Source organism: Aplidium turbinatum, chromosome 6 (genome assembly GCF_918807975.1).
Source record: "Aplidium turbinatum chromosome 6, kaAplTurb1.1, whole genome shotgun sequence".
Classification (NCBI taxonomy): domain Eukaryota; kingdom Metazoa; phylum Chordata; class Ascidiacea; order Aplousobranchia; family Polyclinidae; genus Aplidium; species Aplidium turbinatum.
The window spans coordinates 23830905-23851242 of record NC_137477.1 but is presented as its reverse complement, the minus strand read 5'-3'; the positions used below and the strand labels follow the sequence as shown (position 1 = coordinate 23851242).

Sequence of the window (20338 nt, the reverse complement as noted above, 5' to 3'; positions counted from 1 at the left end):
GAATTGTTCAAGAAATGTCAGCAGTATTTGAGTATTAAGGTGACCCAAAGTCTCCAACTGCAAGCAGTGGTGTCGTTCGGACCGGCTCCCGCAACTATAAGGTTAACTTTGGTTGCACTGCATGCTTTCCATTATGTAATAAACAAGTCAATCCTGATTTGAGTTGACTGTAATCAACATGCGTTGTGGTAGATGTAGTTTAAGGTCAATGTGCACACTGTAGGCAGCAGCATAGATTTATTTTAATGCATACCTACCGGTACAGTTTATTCTCGCGGGCTTGAGCTTGACAAATTTGCATTGAAAGAGAGAAATGAAAGTAAAAAGATCGCTTTATTGTTTTATCAAGGTAATCACGGACCTCTAAATGCTTTCTCACAGACCCCCAGGGAGTCCACGGACCCCAGGTTGGGAACCACTGATTTATACTGTACCGTAGTAGACGGAAGAAGAAAAACGAAATGTATGGTACATTTTGGCTAATCAGAGTAAGTCATATTAACGAAGGAGCTTGAAGTTAATATGAATTACTCTGAGTCTGATTAGCCAAAATTAACATTTTGTTTTGACTTCTTCCACAGATTGATCATACCCTTGATCAGCTGTGACCTCCCTTATAAACTCACCCCTTTTTAAATTCTGTCTTTTGTTTTTGTAGTAATTCTATGTTTTTATTCCTATAATGTTGTCTAGGCCTACTGTTTTCAAGCAAATTAAAGGCTTAAAATAATTTCTGGAGGTCTAGGTCTAATGTAAGTAAGCCAAGTAAAGTAGCCTAATGTATATATAAAGTTAAGGCAGTGGCTATTTGTCCGGCGCCGGTCTTTGAATCTGAAACACTATTTGACCGGTCATGACGTCACTCTATAGGCACTTCTTTCTTTTTCTCTTTCAAAGCAAAAGACGAGAAGAGTGCATATATAACTTGTAAATTCGACGATTATCTTCAACTGATCGGATGGCACGTAGGTTACGTCTCCGGTTGGTGTTCCAGAGGGAATGAGTTCGATACTACGCGGAAGCGTTTTTTTTTTTTAATTTTTAACTAAATTTTGACCCGAAGTGAATCAGAAGCCTACAGCCCAATTCTTTATGTCTTTTCAACTATGAGTAATAAAGTCAGAGTTTTTTAATTTTCATGAATTTGAGAATTTCTCTGGATAATTTTCCGTTCGTCATAAGAGGATGTGACCGTGTTTGTCAAACGACGCAAAAATGTAATGCATCGTTCGGCAAACTCGGTCACATCGCAAAAATGTTATTTTATAGGTTAAGCAATTGACTTGACAAGGAAAAGTAGTTGTTTAGTAGTTTGTTTATTAAACAATAGTTCACTAACTTACAGATTAGTTAAATTAATGTATTATATATTATATATACGTTTTAAGGAAGCGATTACCAGATTTACCACTAATGTGTCGACCGTGGTAATCATTCTTGTTTAACAATTTTGGATGAGTGATTTGAAATATGGTCTTTGCATGCATGTCTTGAACCATTACGGTTTTACCACTTTCTTTTGGTTCTTTTACTGTATTTTATTTCCACCATGTAGTTTTTCTGCATTCCGACAAAGAAAAATAAATTAAAATTTAGCACAAAATTAAAAGCAAATTGAAATTTATTTTTGAACTATTATGGTAATCTAAAATATTTGCTAACATAAAATTGACATACGTGTCCACTGTCCTGCGTCGCAGTCTTTATCCCAACTTCAAATATGTAAACACAGCACTGCAAAAATTTTACGTTTTAATTGGCTGGATCAGTTGTTCGGTTTAATAGTTACTGTGCCTTGAATTTTAATGTGATCTTATTTCAGAATATATATAATTATAAACCTACTTTGTATGATTACACAATACACATATGCCAAGCTTGTATCCACACGTATGTCATAATGAGGACAACAAGTATTGAAAAAATTAAAGAACTCCACCAGAACAATAAACACTTACGCAACATATGTATACTGGCTCATGTTGATCACGGTGAGTTATTTTTATTGTATATAATATTTTCTGTCTAGTACTAGTAGCAAGCAAATATTTTATTTTTGTCTTCCCTGATTGGTTAAGTGTCTGACTTCATGAAGAAACAAACTTCAAGGTTAAGCAAGTCTAGTTTAACTCGTGGATGTTAATTTGAGCAATACATTTCCAGGAAAGCTTTATTTTCAGTGACACCTAATGGATGGAATAAATCACAGACGAAACATTTCGATACTGAAGTTGAACCTTCACTGTCAATCTCAGTGACCAGGCCTGTGTCAGTGGTTCAATGCCTCTACAAGTCTACAAATATGAAAATCGACAGGATTAAGCTCTCAAAGAAGCTTTATCGTTTCTAGGATAAGGATTTCCACAGTTCGTTAATTTTGTCTGGTCAGCTGCACACTACAAAGGAGTTTTTCTTATTGTTGGGGTTCAAACAAGGACTGAGCTAGTTAAAATAATGCTCTTTGACACTCTTTCTTGTATATACGTTATGCTTTATATTCCTAAGGGCAGATAAACTATTTTCATCATTTAGGTTATATATATATATTACGCTAACTTGATTAATCTTGTAGGGAATTCGCAATATATAATATTTTGTCAACTAATATCATGTCCTTTGCGGCTATGCTAAATAATTTTGTTACTTATATATATTGTGTATGAAGACAAAGTAATGTTGAATAAAGCTCTTAATTCTGTGATTATTTCAGGTAAAACAACACTTGCTGATAACTTGATTGCTAGCAATGGAATTATTTCAAACAGAATGGCCGGAAAGGTATATGCCACTTTCACTGCATTAAAATTGTTGCATAAACATGCACAAAAGTAGCAATCAAATGTGTGCTACCATGCCACCCTCGGTAACGGGGACATCACCGGATTAAAACTGGACTACTAGTCTACTACTACTACATACACAGTTCTGATGTTAGCATGTTGTAAATCTGTGTTAACATGCAATACATTTAATCAAAATAGTTAGTTTTTTAACACAATCCTTGTTTTTTCATTTCTTGGACATCGACCTACTGTAAAGTACCTATTAAATTCAATAAGTCACAGCCATGAAGATCTATATGCCATGCCAACATGCAAGCTTTAGATCTGACTAGAGGCCTATCTGCTACACGTGACAACAACCAGAAGCAATACTATAAGTTTATTAACGGAGTAGTACCGGTACTTGATAATATAATTATTTATATGCATATGTATTTTGTATGATTTTGGGCTGCTTAATGTGCTATTGCTACCGCACAAATAATAATGGATTCGATTTTGCCACTTGTGCTGGAAATGTAAATACCGTCTGGCAACACCAGTAACAGAGAAAGATTTGTCGTGAACTTTTTAATGTAAAGCTAGGAGTTTTACAGTGACTTGAGATTTAGTAATGATCACACTTTGGCGATTTAGATTCAAACCTAGCATTTCAAAGAAAAAAACATTTAGTTAGAGTTCCTTGGCCTCCAGTCATGATTGTAGGTTTTTACTTTGGAAAGGCAGGTGAACACACACATTATCATAAACCAATTTAATTGCCAGCTTCGTTATATGGATAGTCGTGAAGATGAACAACTGCGAGGGATTACTATGAAGTCAAGTGCAATTTCTTTACAATACACACAAGGTACTGGTAACAATCGCATGCGAATTTTCAGTACCAATTTATTTGTTGCTTTTTCTTGTCGACACATTGGCTGATGCTTCATAATTTTATATTATACAGATAACGGGATAGAACACTTGATCAATCTTATCGATTCACCTGGTCATGTAGACTTCAGCAGTGAAGTATGTACTGCTGTTCGACTATGTGATGGAGCCATCATAGTTGTTGACGTGGTGGAAGGAGTATGCCCACAGGTTGTATCAAATATGATACCTTTGTTTTCTTGATATTTCCTTATTTTGCAAATTTGTTATTTATTACGCAACAATTGAACAAAGTTTGACAAAAGACGCATTGCAGCTGTAGTATTGAAGTGCCTTTTCTATCTGATAAGTGATATCATGATAATAACACGGCTTTTGATGCATAACCTCGCCGTCATCTCACCCATGCTAACCAACAAATAGACTTGAGTCGATACGGCTGTGGTAAAATCGTTGATTCCCTCCTATAATTGATAGATATCTATGTTTATGTACGTTATGTACATAATACATAACCAAAATACATAACCAAGTTATGCCAAATACATAACATACATGTAACATGTTGTATTTACGTATTATGTACTACGTTATGTGAAGTGAAAAGTTTCATTGATTTGTTGTTTTTGTGTTCATCCCGCAGACGCAAGCAGTACTAAGGCAAGCTTGGCTTGAAAAGTTAACACCTGTGCTGGTGTTGAACAAAATCGATCGTCTCATAGTTGAACTGAAGTATACTCCTCTGGAAGCGTACATTCACTTGCAAAACGTCCTGGAAACGGTAATAAAGTTTTTGAAGTAAAGTTTATGTTCTTCAACAGGTTCATTTTACTTTTCGTCATTTATATATCCTTGGTGAAAATAGTGCACCCATGAAAGTACCATACGCGAAAGTCTATAAACCAACATATTACATACCGACGAAGGGAGAAGAATAGAAAAAAACACCTTAAAATTTAAAACATAAACAGTTGTTTGAGCTAACGCAATCATATATGACGTCATATGAAACCCAGTCATAGCCGATTTGAATTAAACACAATTATAAGCACGAAACAACGTGTTCCAATCATCCACCATAAAAGTAATGTTAGTTTCAAAAAAATTAGCAAGACTTTATGCATGCATACCTTTGTGCGTCACAACAAGTGTTTCTTGCCTAGGTGAACGCTGTGACCGGTAGCCTGTTCTCTGCTGAAGTTATGGAAAAAAATTCTCAACGAATAAATACTACCATTAGAGAAGCTGATGGGAGTGAAACCGTAAGTTCAATTTCTACTTGGCCCTTGCAGTGTTTCTTGCATTTATGGTCCGAAGTGAACTATAGAAAGATGTTAAGTAAGCGATTTTACTACTCGAGGGCAATCCCGTAATTGTTCGAAAAAGTTTTTTTTACCACGTCCACTACCTTGTGCCGCAACATAGTCAACTTTCTACCAATGCTCTACCGTTTTATTGTCAGTAGAAAATTATTCACAATAATCCTTCACCTACTAGAACTTTCGTGTCTCATCTGGAAATTGCTTCAAGTTCAATAGACCTTGCTGCAGACGATTGGTATGTTGATATACGCGTGAGCGTGATGCATATTTTCGCAGACCGTGTACGATTGGAGCAGTGGATTAGAAGAAACAGATGATTCAAATATTTATTTTTCGCCCGATCAGGGCAATGTCGTATTTTCAAGTGCAACAGATGGGTGGGGTTTTAGGTGAGTGAAAAAGAATTTAAATTGATTGAAAACTTTTCTATTTACTAGTGATGGAACGACCGGCTCCAGCCTAGCTCTGTCCCTTGGCCCGAAGTGTGCGGCTGTTGTCAGGTTGATGACTTTGGATAAATCTAATTTTTTGCATCATGGTGGAATTGTACAGTATATAGTAGCAGAAGAATAGGCTACAGTACACATGCTGCCTGTAACATTGGTCAACCCCGTAACGCTGAAGAAAAAAAAATCGAATGTTCAGAATGTTTTTTCAAAAAAATTAAAAGTTTTTTTTTTGTGTATTTTCTTCACAAATTTTCATATTACTCTCCCAAAGTCGTGTACTTCTCAAAAATCTCTGCTGAGCGCTACGAGGAAAGTAAGATTGAAAACGGGATCCAGAAAGTCAATCAAAAACCTTCATGATCTTAAAAAACTATTCTACATCGGATGAATAGAAAACCTTGTCTAATTTGAAATCTAATTAAAAGTTCACTTCTGAATAGATCCTTTAAAAGACTCTAAACATCGCCATTAGGCAGCTTTTAGAGCGCTTGGTGAGAGTGGTATACAACCGCTCGGTTGGAACATTGATTGTTTGGATTGGTTGGAACCGAGCGGTTGTATACCACTCGGTTGGAACATTGATTAGAAAATTTCATTCAGGCATCTACCAAAAGTTGGCAAAATCTGATGAGTTTTACAGAATGTGACAAAACAGGTTGTATCTCTGGGTAGCCATGCTTGGGGTGTTGAAAAAATTATTGTAGTTTGTCCAATGTCCATCCAAAATCACAATACCTAATCCTACGACATTATGGCAGTGTCCGAATGACACGATCCGTATGCCACCATACCTGAACGGCGCGGTGATCTCTTGTGTCTGTTGTTTAAGTTGTGCGGTTTAGAGACATCGCTTTTACACTGTTACGATGACAATATTATATCTCGAACTCTCACCAAAAGTGCCAATTTATTTCTCGCTTCCATAAGTCTGAAATACAATCTTGGTATTCATTAGAACAGGCTACTGGTACGCTATAACATGAGTTTAAGTCTCAACATTATTAACGTTCTTTAGTGGGTCCACGTCCCACCTCATGGGCAACAACCTCGACTGGTTGGCTAAAACTTGTTAGAAATCCTGCTGCCTTGCAAGAAATACTTTTTAAGTAAAGGCTAGGCCCACCGCCAATAACTGTGGTTAGCGTCAGGAAGGGCATCCGGCTGGAAATCTATGCTCCAAAATATTATTTATGATGATGATAGTACAGTACCGAAGCAAATAACATTTGAACTTTTAGTGCCATAAACAAAAAGTGACATCAATGCAATATGAGGCAATGTTGCGCGTAAAGTAATTTTCAGGGAGTGTTGGATGGAAATTTAAAAAAATAAAGCAGAGGTCTTAGATTCTTAGCATATACTGTTGTATCCTAGAATCCGGGCTAAAATTGCAAATAGCATTAACCCCCTTTCCTAAGTTGGGTATTCTATACTGGCAGTGAAAGTGATTTCTCTGAACAGCACAACCTTAACAGCAAACACCAGGAATAACTCAGTCTTGCCTGATTCTGATTAAAGTCATTCGAACCGCGTCATTAAGAATTGCTCCACGTCTGTCGTTCCATGAATTGTCGCTTGATGAACTGTCATTCGATCTACCGGTACCGTAGTAATACCGTACTATTACTATGCACATTTATTTGTGAGATCAAGCAAAACCGCTTTACGAGTTCTGTTTGTCGCATTGCTTACCACCCATGGTCAAATGATTTTTTTGTTTTATAGAATTCAACATTTTGCGAAAATGTTTTCGAAGAAGCTCGGGATACGCGAAATTGTATTGAACAAAACCTTATGGGGAGATTATTACATCAACACTAAAGCGAAAAAGATTTTAAAGGGCGCCCAGGTGGTGTTGCAATTGTCAGAATTTGCCCAAGCTTCATTTTTTTTACTTGCATTACACTAAAATCATGTCATGTTAAGTTGCTGTCGACATTAACTCTTTAGATAGTAGTTCAATGCAATGTCTGAACAGTTGAACTGCAACGAATGCATCAGGATCCCTCTGTCTTGTTCTAAAGTCCACAGATCATAAACTCGCCTCAGCTGTGTTTTTATTTAAAGTGTATTTGACGTGGCCTAGTTGAAATAAATATATTCTAACAACTCACATTTAACTCACTGCCTTGTATTTATTCTTTTGTTTTTTAGGTTAAAGGAAAGAAGCCACTGTTTGTGCAATTTGTTCTGGAAAACTTATGGTCCGTGTATGATGCTGTGATAGTTAGAAGGTGCAAGGAATGGTCTTATTCTTATTGATTCACATACGTTTTGAGAATCGCAAACCTCAGGTTTTCAGCTTTTATGGTTGTCACACAACTGTCATAGCAATCACTAAAATACATTTTTATCTCTGATTGTCTTGTTTTCTTTTTGTTCTTTTTTGCGATTACTTATTTGTGCTGTGCTCCATAACGATAGAATTTCATTCATCGCATGGCCATGCACTTGTGGCTTTGCGCTTTGCAAGCTCTCCGATTGACGGGGTCTGACGTTGGTTGTTTTTTTGAACCACTTTTTCCAGAGACCAACAAAGAAGTGAAAAGATCACGCAGTCTCTCAACTTAAAAATATCTTCAAGGGATTCTCGTATGTTGCAATCCGAGCCAAAAACATACCTCCACGCGATATGCTGTCAATGGCTGCCTTTATCTGAAGCCGTACTAGGTATCCTTTGAAAGAATTTTGTTTGTTATTTAGTAAAGCACATCCGTTGCTGATTCATACCAGATATGCGTTGCTCCGAGTTTACTGTACAACATAGTTTCATTGTGAAGAAGTTTCATGTTAAGCCGAGTGCTGAAATTTTTCTAATTTGTTATGACCTGACAGAATGTCGAACCCACGTTTGCTTACTCAGAGCATGGCGCTTCATTAGCTTGATAAGTGATTTGTTCTGCTGAGAACTTCCTTAAATGTAAAAAGGAAAAATCTCTTTTCATCGTCATTGAATTCCTCTCGTCGATGGTTGGAAGTCGAGGCAACGAAGCGCCAAGTTTCTCTGTTGTGAGATTTTTCTATTGCAATTTTGCATTCGAGCTCTTTTCACGAACCTGATAAGTGATAATCCTCTTTACGTTTATTATTTTTTATTTTCTTAACTTTGTGTGTCTACTCATTGGTTCTAGCCTGTGTATGTGGATGCCTACCAAGCCCGGTTGACATTCTAGAAGAGCGAGTGGAGGGACTGATGTGTGGGGCAACGAAGAGTTTCAATTCCTTACCCCAGAAATCGCAGGTTCTGAAGAAAGGTTTGATAAAATTTCAGTTTGACTGCACACAATAAAAACAACACTTGTTCATTTAATTGATTACATTGTAATGGAACACAAACTATCCGCATATTGACAAGTTAGCTTTTTGGCTAACTTTCTAAAATACTATATTACTTGCTGTTGTAACGACGTTGCGGATATTTGTTTGTGTTACATTACAGCCCTAATATATGTTTTGGATACGCTAAATAGTATTATTGCCCAACATAAACATTGGGCAATGCTAAGCAAAGAAAATTGTTTCTCATAAAATCCACATTATCAAAGTAACTGATGGCCTCTCACCCTGACCGGAAATTTCAGAAGTCACTCGTCATCTCGCCAAAGACGATACAAACTGTTACAAAGATTGACTTACTGACTTTAACAGACTGTTACTTTCATTGTTCCACGTGGCTTTTTATTTGCATTGAGCACACTTTGTAGTGTTGCATGTGTTATGAATATGTAGATATAACATAATTTGTAGCCTATGTTATAACCTTTTCTATTGCCAATCAATAAAATTATTGATTTGTCCTTTCAAGACAAGCGTTCGTGTTATCTGCAATGCGAGTGGTGTCTTTGAGTGCTTACATCTTATTTCCTTTATACACTAACTTGGAAACTGCGGAATTGTTCTCTTCAGATTTTCTCGACTGCAACAAATCCTCTTCATCCACAATAGTTCTCGTATCAAAGATGGTTTCGGTCAATTCCGCGTTTTTGCCCCAAAACAAACAAAGGTAATGTAAAGAAGTTTAGATAAATGCAAATTTGCATTTGTTTTTTGAAGCTTTTTTGTCTTTTTTAATATAGCCTAAGTATTAAGTAAGAATGGTAAAAGTAGAAATTTCACCCCCAAAATGAAAATAGACAACTGGAGGGTCATGGTGTTATAATAAAAAATCCTCCTGCTATCCACGTCGCAAGAAAAATAAGTGAAGCGAGTCGTCCCGATATTCCACTGTTCTATTTGATTTCACCGGTTTTTTGATACTGCTCACTTTTTCTCCAGACCTTTGACTTTGGAAGAATTAAAAATGCGTAGAGAGGCGGCAAGACTGAGACATATGCATAGAAATGATGAGAAAGAAAAAAAGAATGAAGAAAATGCCACGAAAGCATTCGAAGAAAACGGTGTTAAATTAGAAAATGGAGAAACATCTTACTCCAACAGCACTGACGTGAGCCCGCTGCCATCGTCACCTGATGTTTCCAATGAGCAGAAGAGTGAACAGTTTGTCGCATTTGCTCGTGTATTCAGTGGAACCTTGCGCAAAGGACAGAAGTTGTTTGTGCTTGGACCGAAACACGATCCAGCGCTAATATATGATGCTGAGGTAACGTGTAAATACTAATTTGATGGTATGGTTATGGAAAGCTTGCGAATGCTGTTTCAAAGAAAGATTCACCGTGTCCATATTTGAAGATGCGATTAACATAAGCCTTTTTTCAATAGATTGAATTTCGCTTTTAGCAGCATGATCGTTGCTTTCTTCACAAATGTGTTTCTCGGCAGTCGAGTGTAGCAAGAATTGTCAGCGATAGACACGTGTTTCGCCCATGAGGCTGGGCTCATCAGTACCGCACCACTAATTCATACCACATGGTTCTCAAACGCTGGTTTTGTCAGTCAATTGAATCCTTACCTTTGTAGAAAGAAAACAACTAAACTAACAGTTGAACTGTGTATCACTCGACTGCCGAAAAGCACATGTTTTTGGGAAAAGTCTTGATGGCTAGTGTGGAGGCTACACCGGTATGGTTAGCGAAACACAATACTCGCTGTTCTATAGTGAGTATTCAGGTAGTGCTGACGCCAGGAAGATCGCTCCTCAACTTCACAAATGTAGATACAAGCGACCTGTTTTAGCTTTGATGATGGCAGATGACTAGGGAACTGTGTTCCGAAACCTAGTGCAAGCCGCTACTAACACAGCGAACTCGCAGCATCAAGCTAAAACATGCATTTGTATCTACATTTGTGAAATAAGCGTTTTTGTTGGAAATTTTGTAGAGATGTACCGATACCAATATTTTGGCCGATACCGATATCACTTTTTTAGACCGATACTGATACCGATATTTTGGCCGATACTTTGGTGTTACAAAAAGAAGCAATTTTGGTATTTGCTAGGAATTATATCAAATGCTAAGTTTTACCTTATTTGCATAAAACTATTAAAAAAAGCTTTCAATTGGCATAATTTATTAAAGATTTAAGAATCCAATCTCAACTGCATTGTTGTGTCGTAATAGTAGGTTTTAGTAATGAAAGTCCACCGTAATTGAGGACTGGGGTATAAGGGAAGAAACATTACATCATAATTGGGGTTTTTGAAAAATTAATAAAGTGTTTGCGCAAACTCTCCAAATAGGCTATCATAATTGATAATAAGATGTAAAATGTAAACCAAGTGATTTGTGTAGTCGTACAAAAACTATTCGACAAGTAATGTGCAACCTAAGGGCGCTTGTCGTTTGGTTAAAAAGCTTTTGCCAAGCCAAGACTACCCAGGTAGCAAAAATATATAATTTTGCATCGTTTTTACATTGCTAAACGTTTAAAAAACCCGTGTAACTTGGTTGTTTTTAGTAAGCTGGTTCTATCAGTTTGTGATTTAATTTCCACCTTTCGTTGTAACAAACTCACCAAGCTTAAACAATGTCATGGCAGAATAAGTAGGCTCAAAATGAAAGCAATTGGACTACGAATCCTCACTAAACTAATCAATAAATGGTCTTGTTGCGCCTAAGATGACAACCTCATCGTGAAGAAAGGAGCGTCCTTCCCGGCTATCAGCACAAGGCTGAGCACTCACTAGTACAGCGAGCAGTTGCGATTCGCTAACCACAACGGTGTAGCTTCCCACACTAGCTATTTCAATTCTTGTCGATGTCAATTCTTGCTACAAAACGGCTGCCGAGAAACATATACGGTAGTTGATTGGATGGTCTAAATGGCTAGCGTGGAAGCTACACCGTTATGGTTAGCGAATCGCAACAGCTTGCTGTACTAGTGAGTGCTCAGCCTTGTGCTGATAGCCGGGAAGAACGCTCCTTTCTTCACAATGAGGTTGTCATCTTACGCGCAACAAGACCATTTATTGATTAGTTTAGTGAAGATTCGTAGTCCCATTGCTTTCATTTTGAGCCCACTTACTCTGCCATGACATTGTTTAAGCTTGGTGAGTTTATTACAACGAAAGGTGGAAATTAAATCACAAACTAATAGAACCAGCTTACTGAAAACAACCAAGTTACACGGGTTTTTCAAACGTTTAGCAACGTAAAAACGATGCAAAATTATACATTTTTGCTACCTGAGTAGTCTTGGCCTGGTTTTATCTTCTGCTGAGAGTAAAAAAGAAACACAAATGATAAATATTGGAGAAATTGAGTCTCCTTTACAACTTAAGAATGGAACAACGCAAAACTGCTGAAACAAAATGTTGTTTGAGTGAAAGAATCACTGTAAGCAAACAATGCCAAAAGGTGCGCGCATGAAGTCATGGGAGTGTGAGGTATCAAAAATTTGAACAGGTTGTTATTTTTCTACATCAATGTGACGTTAGTTACTACTTTAAAAAATCTATATCTTTGCTTCTGTAGAAAATCCGCAGCAAATTTTTTTACATGTTTAGTATCGGCCAAATTTTGCCGATACCGATACTCAAAAATTGGCCGATATCACCGATACCGATATATCGGTACATCTCTAAAATTTTGTAACTTTTCAGGAAGGTACTTCACTAGAAGAGATATTGAAATCCAGCAATCACATATCCGAGGTTGTTGTTGGGGATATCTACCTCTGGATGGGGAAGGAGTTGGAAAGCATTGGCGAGGCTCCAGCTGGGGCAATAGTTGGTGCGGTATTTCTAATAAAAAAATAAATATTTGGTGGTGAACTATTTTTAAATTTTTCATCGATATGGAATGAGAGTACGCCTACATGTTTTCGGCAGAAATATTTATAGCTGTTTGGTGCTTTTATTGTTCACAATATAAAACAAGCAACTTGTTGAGGCTTCTAATGTAAAAAATGCAACGTAACCGTGGTATTGTCACACTTATTCTGATAAAATAAAAAAATCCCTGGTATGTCCATTTAAGTTCTTTGAGCATAGTTGGATTTTTCGGTGTGTTCGCGTCAAATGCAACTTTGTTATTTGAAATGAACGTGATGTTGATCATCCTTCTGTATTCTTGCCAGGCATTGGAGGGCTGGAGGACAACGTATTAAATTCAGCGACACTGTGCGACACCGCTGCCTGTCCGCCGTTCAATGCATTATCGCCTGACACCTCTCCGATCATACGTGTTGCTGTGGACCCGAAGAACTTAAGTAAGTCCGGCTGTCGGTCAGCTCTCTAAACTTCGAGCCCAACTAACTTTCTTGTCTTGGTGACCTTGTAAATTCATTCGTTTTTGTATGTGATTGGGCTTTGTCTTTTTCGATTGTGTCTCACTAGAAAAATACTAGAAGTAATGGGATATCAGGAATCATCGCAAATCAACCAGGTTTTAATTATCACGATCTATAATATGAATCCAAGGTGACAGGTCCTTTGCTTCTTCAGGTGAAATGGGGAACCTGATGGAGGGATTGCGCTTGCTCAACCAGGCCGATCCCTGCGTGCAAGTGCTTGTGCAGGACACCGGTGAACACGTCATAGTAGCGGCTGGAGAGGTTCACTTGCAGAAATGCCTCGACGACCTGAGGGACAGGTAGGACGTGGTTGAAACTGTGGTTTTAGCAAAGGATGCGGGAGAAACAAAACTTGCAGCATAGGCGCCGACTTTTCAAAAAACCTTGGGGGGCGAGAAAAGTGATGACGTCATAACAATAACGCTATTTTACTCAATTAAAATAGTCTTTGATTAAGCTTACCGTCTTGTATATATTGACACCTAGGTCTCAAACCGAATTTATTAGAACCGCTGCTTGAAACGATTAGTTTTACGCATGCAGTACCCTACGCCTAGTCGTAAAAATTTTGATATTGTTAGCTCATAATTGGAACAGTTGGAAAACAAGCCGATTCATTTTCTTTTGTGCGGGTAAATGACAACGATCAAGACAGTGAGTTATTGAAACAAAACGCAAAAAGATCATGATCTCAAGCAGAGTGAAAACCCGCTACCAGTTTTATTAACCTCGTTTCACTCGTTTTGCTAATTACTTACCTTCAAAGTGCTAACAAGGACGAAATGTTTTCTTTTCTGTTTTTTATCGAAATTTCATCGAATACCGTATATACTCGAGTATAGGTCGAGATGTTCGCAAGTGATTTTTAACTCAAAAAAACAGGTTCAACTTACAGAACAAGCTGTTGTTTCCAGCTCGGCAGTTTTCAAAATGAACACATTTTTTGCTGCGGCAAATCATTGTCGAAGTAGATTACGGAGTGTGAAATGGCGTCGGCCGAAGTGAACGTTTTGAATACGTTATTTGCAGTGATTCAAACGTAATTTTCAAATTTAATGACTTCTTGTCCATTCTAAACTATGCACTTGTTGAGCAATATGCAAAGCTCACGAGACAAAACAGCGGAAAGAGCTGTTTTAAGAGGTCAATCTTTTCTATTTTTGCGTGTAGGATATAGTCGTTCTTATTACGTAACATTCCGTGATGGTTGAAGTCGATGTCAAACCTTAGCGACCGCATAAAACAATGATGCTAGGTTGGCTAGGTGATATTAGCGGTAAGAGACGTCGTTAATGCAGGCAATATCTGCGACCAAGACCATTAAACACCTTTTCTTTCATCGATTTAATTCTCACACATTGCGAACAAAACAATGCATTCTGTTGAATCATAATTGATCTCACAGCGAATAGTTACGTGACTATTCCAGCAGCGTAAGTTACTCTACTATCTACTTTGAAATTTCCATACCATATGAGAAAGCCATGCGATCGCCGATCAGCTGCTGTTTTGCGGGTATTTTATCTTTGAAACACCACTTATAATAACCATTTTTGTTGCCCCTCAACCATAAATTTACGGGGGGCGCCGCCCCCCGGCCCCCCCGGAAGTCGGCGCGTATGACTTGCAGAGTAACTAAAGTACCGTTAAAAAGTAAAGCTACTTGAAGAAGAAATGTAACATGCCTTTTGAAGCCTTGTAAAAATTCCTACGCAGGCGTGGTTCGTGTCGAAGGGCATGTTTAACTGTTCTATAATTTAAGGATCACAACACTTGCGTCTGAACGTAGTTGCCAACTGTTGACATGGATTGACCATGTGTCACTCCACCAGGCAAACATTTTATTTTTTGTTTGTAGATTTGCCAAGATTGAAATTAACGCCTCGGAGCCGATTGTTCCGTTTCGTGAAACAATTGTACCGGCACCTAAGGTAGATACGCTCAACGAGCTACTGGGAACACAAGAAAAGAATATGATGGCAAAGTGGGCACATAAAGAAAAGGGCAAGCTACATCTATCAGTTTGTTGTCGTTTATGATACTACAGTGTGTCCAATAAAAAACAATCAATCTACAGAAAGTCTTATTTGTCACTGGCACCAGTTTGTTTGATCGAACATGCTGCAACAAAGAAGTTGCCAGCCTATAAAATTGAAAGTTTTTTTTTCATACACTCATATCGTACAGTTGTATCGGTAGAATATCATTTAAAGAAACAAGAAATGCCTCTGTCAACCAGTTGCTGAGAATTATCACTTGTTTAGCAAAGGTTGTGTAATTTCGAAGAATACGTCTTGTGAAGTGAACGTTGCATGAATTGAATAGAAAATGTTGATCTTCGACAGAAAGCGGTGATCCCAGTGCAGAAGATGGCGGTCAAAGCAAGAAAGCCAACAGCGATAAACAGGGATTGATCACCATACAAACTCCCAATAAGAAGTGCACGTTGGCGTTGAGGTAGCGATTACTTTTATAAAAATTTCACCTGCGAATACACACATTGTTATATGCAGTGTTCTTTATAATTCTAGTTTTTAAAATTGCAGTTCTCTTCGTTTCGTTTGAAAGTTACTAGATGTAAACACAAAGAAATTTTCTTTTTTGCCAACCGCATTTGACATCCTTTCGTACATTTGATCATCCAACATATTAAAAGTCAAATCTCATGTCCACCCAGAGCCGTTCCTCTACCCGCCGAAGTGACAAAGATTCTAGTGGAAAACAGCGAGTTTTTGAAAGTACTCGCACACATGGAAAAAGCAGTAAAAGAACTCCTCATCCAGCGAAGAAGGAGGTTGGAGAGCACCAGTAGCAGCACCGGAGGAACGGATAAAGAAGAGGTTTCCACGGTAAGATCATTTCGAATTTGTATTGGTCGTTGTCGGTGACGTAACGTTTAATTCGGTACTTCAATTTTGTGCTATATGTTTAGTATTGAGAGACTTTGTATTCAAGCAATTAAAATTTCAATGTTTTGTCGAACGATTATTTAATATCTGCTTTTCGTTTACCATTTTTTCAAGTTCTTGCGATTGTCTTAATTCTTTTTCACTTAGCATCTCGTTTCGGTCTCGAACGCGTCTTAACTTTTGTGCTTCACATCTCCGCTGTGTTCAGATATTCCGTGTTCTGACTGTGATGGTCAGAAATACGAACAAATCTCTGTGCTGTTGGTTTCGCTTGTACGCAAGCATCATGTTCAATAAATTGGTGGAATTTTTTCAATCTCTACTGATTTTTTGTGTTAACTCAATCTAATACAGTTAACGAATGTCACCGATTGAAATTCACCGCATTGTCTTCTGTAGGATCAAGCCCCTGCCGCCAGTTGTGCAGCTGAAACAAGCGATGACGAAGACACCAGCCCCGTTTCTAAAGTTCTTTCCTTGCTTAAAGTCAAGTCCAGCACACTGGATAAATTGCGGCAAATCAAACTCGATTTAGAAGAAGCTTTTACTCAGGCCGGCCGTCGTAAATGGTCCGGGGCCGTCAACCGCATTTGGGCATTTGGCCCACGCGGTAATGGACCAAACATATTGTTGAATCACATCGACTCTTACGACCGGCCTTCAGTGTGGACTTGCGTGGATCAGGGTAATGGTTCTGTTGAAAATATCGGTTCATTCAGGGAATTCGACCACGGCCTTGCGAGCGGATTTCAACTTGCAACACTGTCAGGGCCTCTGTGCGAGGAACCTTTGCATGGCGTATGTTATGTTGTCGAGCGTTGGGATTTAATTCCAGAAGGCAATGTTTCAATTCATAAAACTTTCACGGACCTTTCTGTGGAGAATACAATCACAGAAGTTTTATCATCAAATTCTTCGCATGAAACCGGTGAGCTAAAGATCCCCTCCGTCACATTCTCTGACGATGTTGTGAAAGAAACCGCTGATGGACATTCTGACCACCCCAGGTAGCTACCCTACTTAATAATATGCCTTACTAGAAATTAGTCGTTTTTGCTATGATTCAACGTTTGTAGAGGTTGAATCAACGTAAAACAACCAATTTGCTAGCTGGGATGCCCGATTGCCCGAGTTAACATAGCTGTGCCATGTTTGCAATAGGTCAGTGGTAAAAATTAGTGAAATTAAATCTTTGACGCCTTCTTATTTATTTATCAGTGTCTGATTATGAAATTATTATCTACTCGTCTCTATAACGCCTTCCCTAACTGTTGATGTTTCAGGTCGAACCGACACCTGTATGGTCCGCTGTCTGGCCAGCTGATATCAACTTGCAAAGAAGCTTGCCGGAAAGCTTTCCAGGCAAAACCACAGCGATTGATGGCAGCGATGTACACCTGCTCCATTCAGGCAACTGCCGATGTTTTAGGTACGTTTGAAATAATTTGTACGGTAATCATTAAGTTAACTCGAACTTGCAATGAGTATGAAAGGTTGTGAAGGATTCTCTGTATTCAGAAAATGTTCGGCTCGCCAGTTATGTGGTTGATTCCCATACAACGCCAAACGTTTCTCGACATTACCGTACCTAAAAACTAACGATAGGCAAGATTTAATTTTGTCACACATTTCCTTTTGATACAAGTTAGGCTACATTTGAGAAAAAAAAAGTTCATGAAGGCATCGAGAAAGCAGCTTGGTTAAAAAAAGTTGCTTAAGTAATTGCATATGATGAGCTAACACTTAACAATTGCTCTATTTTCTTACAGGAAAGCTTTATGCTGTTTTGGGACGGAGAGAGGGACGAGTTCTCAGTGAAGATCTGCGAGATGGATCAGACTCCTTCAACATCGAGGCTACCCTCCCTGTGGCCGAAAGTTTTGGTTTTGCGGAAGAAGTTCGCAAACGAACAAGTGGTTTAGCATCTCCACAACTGGTATTCAGTCACTGGGAGGTAACATCTTAGCAACTTTTTATTGTTTCAAAATTGCCGCCTTATCAACGGTTAGCGTATTTGTAATCTGCAGGTCGCTGCAACAGATGAGGTTTAATAACCAATCAGAAGGCAAGATTTAAATGAAATGATTGCAATCATTAAGTAAACGTTTCGCCGTTGCCAGCCTGGCCTAGCGATTTAAGAGTTAGGGAAGCAGTCATTTCAATGCTATGGGTTCGATTTCCACCCCTGCCATTACTCTTTATTCTTCTGCAATTACCAGATAAAGTTCAAAGCAAGAATCAAATCTCTGCAGTCATTGTAACCCTTCCGCACTCCGCCAGTCGGCTGGTTCATAGGGAAAATTATCCTGTCAAAGGTCTACCAATCAAAACATCTAACTTGCTTCAGCGACCTACAGATTACAAATACGCCTGCCTTTAGGGACAGTTTAAACATATGACTCCCTCTTGGGTTTCATAATCCTCATGTGGCGACAAGCGACATAGTTTCTTGATTCCTTACTCGAATTTGAAGTGTGGCGGCATTAACTTTCGTTTCATTCTGCGTTTGTATCTCAACTGATACATGAATTTCATGTGGCAGGTTGTCGCGAGTGACCCATTTTGGGTTCCAACAACGGAAGAAGAAATTCAACACTTCGGCGAAAAGGCGGATTCTGAAAACCAAGCAACGAAATACATGAATGCAGTCAGACGGAGGAAAGGCTTGTTCGTCGAAGAAAAGACTGTTGAACATGCTGAGAAGCAAAGAACTTTAACAAAAAATAAATAAGACCTATTTTTAAACGTTTCAAGCGGAGTTCTGTTATCGCATATATTTTGGGTTGGAGTATGCGAACGGGCGTTTTGGTATTGAAAATTCTACAAATACATGCAAAAAATTAAAAAAAAAAATTAGACGTTTGTGATCACTTTGTCGAGTATCGAGATTTACGGTAACCCATGGCCAGAGATGTACGTATACGCCGCAAATTCTACGCCGCAGACTTGCGGCGTAGACCTTTTGTTTGCGCTAACGCTTGCGGCCACATTTTTTTGGATAGTTGTCGCTTGAGGCTACGCCGTAAAGTTTTCGTGGTTTTTTAGCGCATAGCATCAACACATAGCCTACTTTTTAATGTCTTAGTTGATGTTTGCATTTTTTTTATCAAACTTTCCAAATTTTGAATAAGGGACCGTTCAAATATTACGTAACGCTATCGAGGGGGGGTTATAAAAAGCGTTACGTTAGCGTCACATCGGGGGGGAGGGGGTTCAAGCAAAACGTTACGTAACGCTTACGAGTACGGTACGGTAGTTTATTTGTGCTGGTTGGTATCGTTGTTTGGATACTACATTAAGTTGAAATCATATCCAACCAACAAAATCTCTATCAAGTATCAACTACGATACTGTACGCTAATTCCCGTAATTCCATACAGGTTCTAAGTCAGGGACGGGCAACATACGGCCCGCGGGCCGGATTCGGCCCGCGACGGGATTTTGAGCGGCCCGCAGACAGTTTCCGGTCTTTAGGCCTACATAAATGTGGCCCGCGGTCACACTCTGCCGCAATCCACCACTACTTGCTTACTACGTCAAATAATAGTGACTGTTGGTTATTTTTTAGTTCTTTGATTATTTGTTTTCTGTTTTTAGTCAAGTGACAAACATGTTATGTTCTGTCATAAAGGGGCCTTCCATTCTTTTTCTTTGCCTCTTGTAAGAATCTCTTCAGTCTCAAGCCGGAAAAATAGATCAAAGTGAAATTTAGCTGATTAGTGTAATAATTAAACCGGGAACGTATACAAATAATAGTGGTTGTTGGTTAAACTTTAGTTCTTTGTGTTTTTAGTTTCTTTGTTTTCAGTTAGATTTTGAATTTACACTAAATATTTTCCTATGGATTTTGCCAAGAAACATTAAGTTGAAAAGGAGTGTGGCGAAAGCGCTTTTTCACACAAGTCGGCAAGAAAGCAGTAGGCTACCGCATGTTTGCTTTGCAATGAAAGTGACAACTTTGATCGACCACAGATGTCTCATTGACTTCAGCAGCTATTGAAGTAGGCTACATTACGTTAATTGTTAATAAATTCATTAAAGACTGTTTTTGGTCTTTATGCTTTAAACTTAAAGGTGCACTGCAACGAAAACACACGGCTTTTGTATTTGTAGATCTTTCTGAAATAAAACGTTTTTCAACAATTTGTTTTATTTTTTGTGTTACCATTAATTAAAAAACCTTTTTTGATTTGAATGATTCTGATTGGTCAAAATTTTTGATGACGTCATTGGCTGGCAACGCCGCATCCAAGGTCTACTGTTTTGCGTGCAAACACAGGGAACAAATCGCGTAGGCTACCGAAACA

The 20338-nt window shown here is 38.4% G+C and overlaps 1 protein-coding gene across 2 annotated transcripts; it reads left to right on the top strand.

Annotated features, from left to right (window-relative positions):
* The first annotated feature begins 1826 nt into the window (after positions 1–1826).
* Positions 1827–18869, top strand: LOC145771525 (elongation factor-like GTPase 1). Of its 2 annotated transcripts, none has more exons than XM_082583222.1 (23): positions 1827–1991; positions 2711–2778; positions 3549–3633; positions 3733–3869; positions 4303–4440; positions 4823–4921; positions 5258–5370; positions 7156–7279; positions 7585–7664; positions 7958–8100; positions 8562–8684; positions 9337–9433; positions 9706–10030; positions 12431–12560; positions 12907–13038; positions 13274–13421; positions 14981–15126; positions 15468–15579; positions 15800–15971; positions 16431–17038; positions 17315–17460; positions 17801–17985; positions 18574–18869. In XM_082583222.1, exons 1-23 carry the CDS (start codon positions 1901–1903, stop codon positions 18760–18762), a joined length of 3591 nt encoding a protein of 1196 aa, XP_082439348.1. In that variant the 5' UTR covers positions 1827–1900; the 3' UTR covers positions 18763–18869. The 2 variants fall into 2 exon arrangements, with proteins under 2 accessions (XP_082439348.1, XP_082439347.1); XM_082583221.1 differs by having other exon boundaries at positions 7156–7282.
* The last annotated feature ends 1469 nt before the right edge of the window (positions 18870–20338 follow it).

Bases quoted from the DNA above. Each gene is read 5' to 3' on its own strand.
- LOC145771525 (XM_082583221.1), top strand. From the start codon at position 1,901: ATGAGGACAACAAGTATTGAAAAAATTAAAGAACTCCACCAGAACAAT. The intron at 4,441-4,822 runs GTAATAAAGTTT...TTTCTTGCCTAG, and splicing joins TGCAAAACGTCCTGGAAACG to GTGAACGCTGTGACCGGTAG. The intron at 17,461-17,800 runs GTACGTTTGAAA...ATTTTCTTACAG, and splicing joins GGCAACTGCCGATGTTTTAG to GAAAGCTTTATGCTGTTTTG.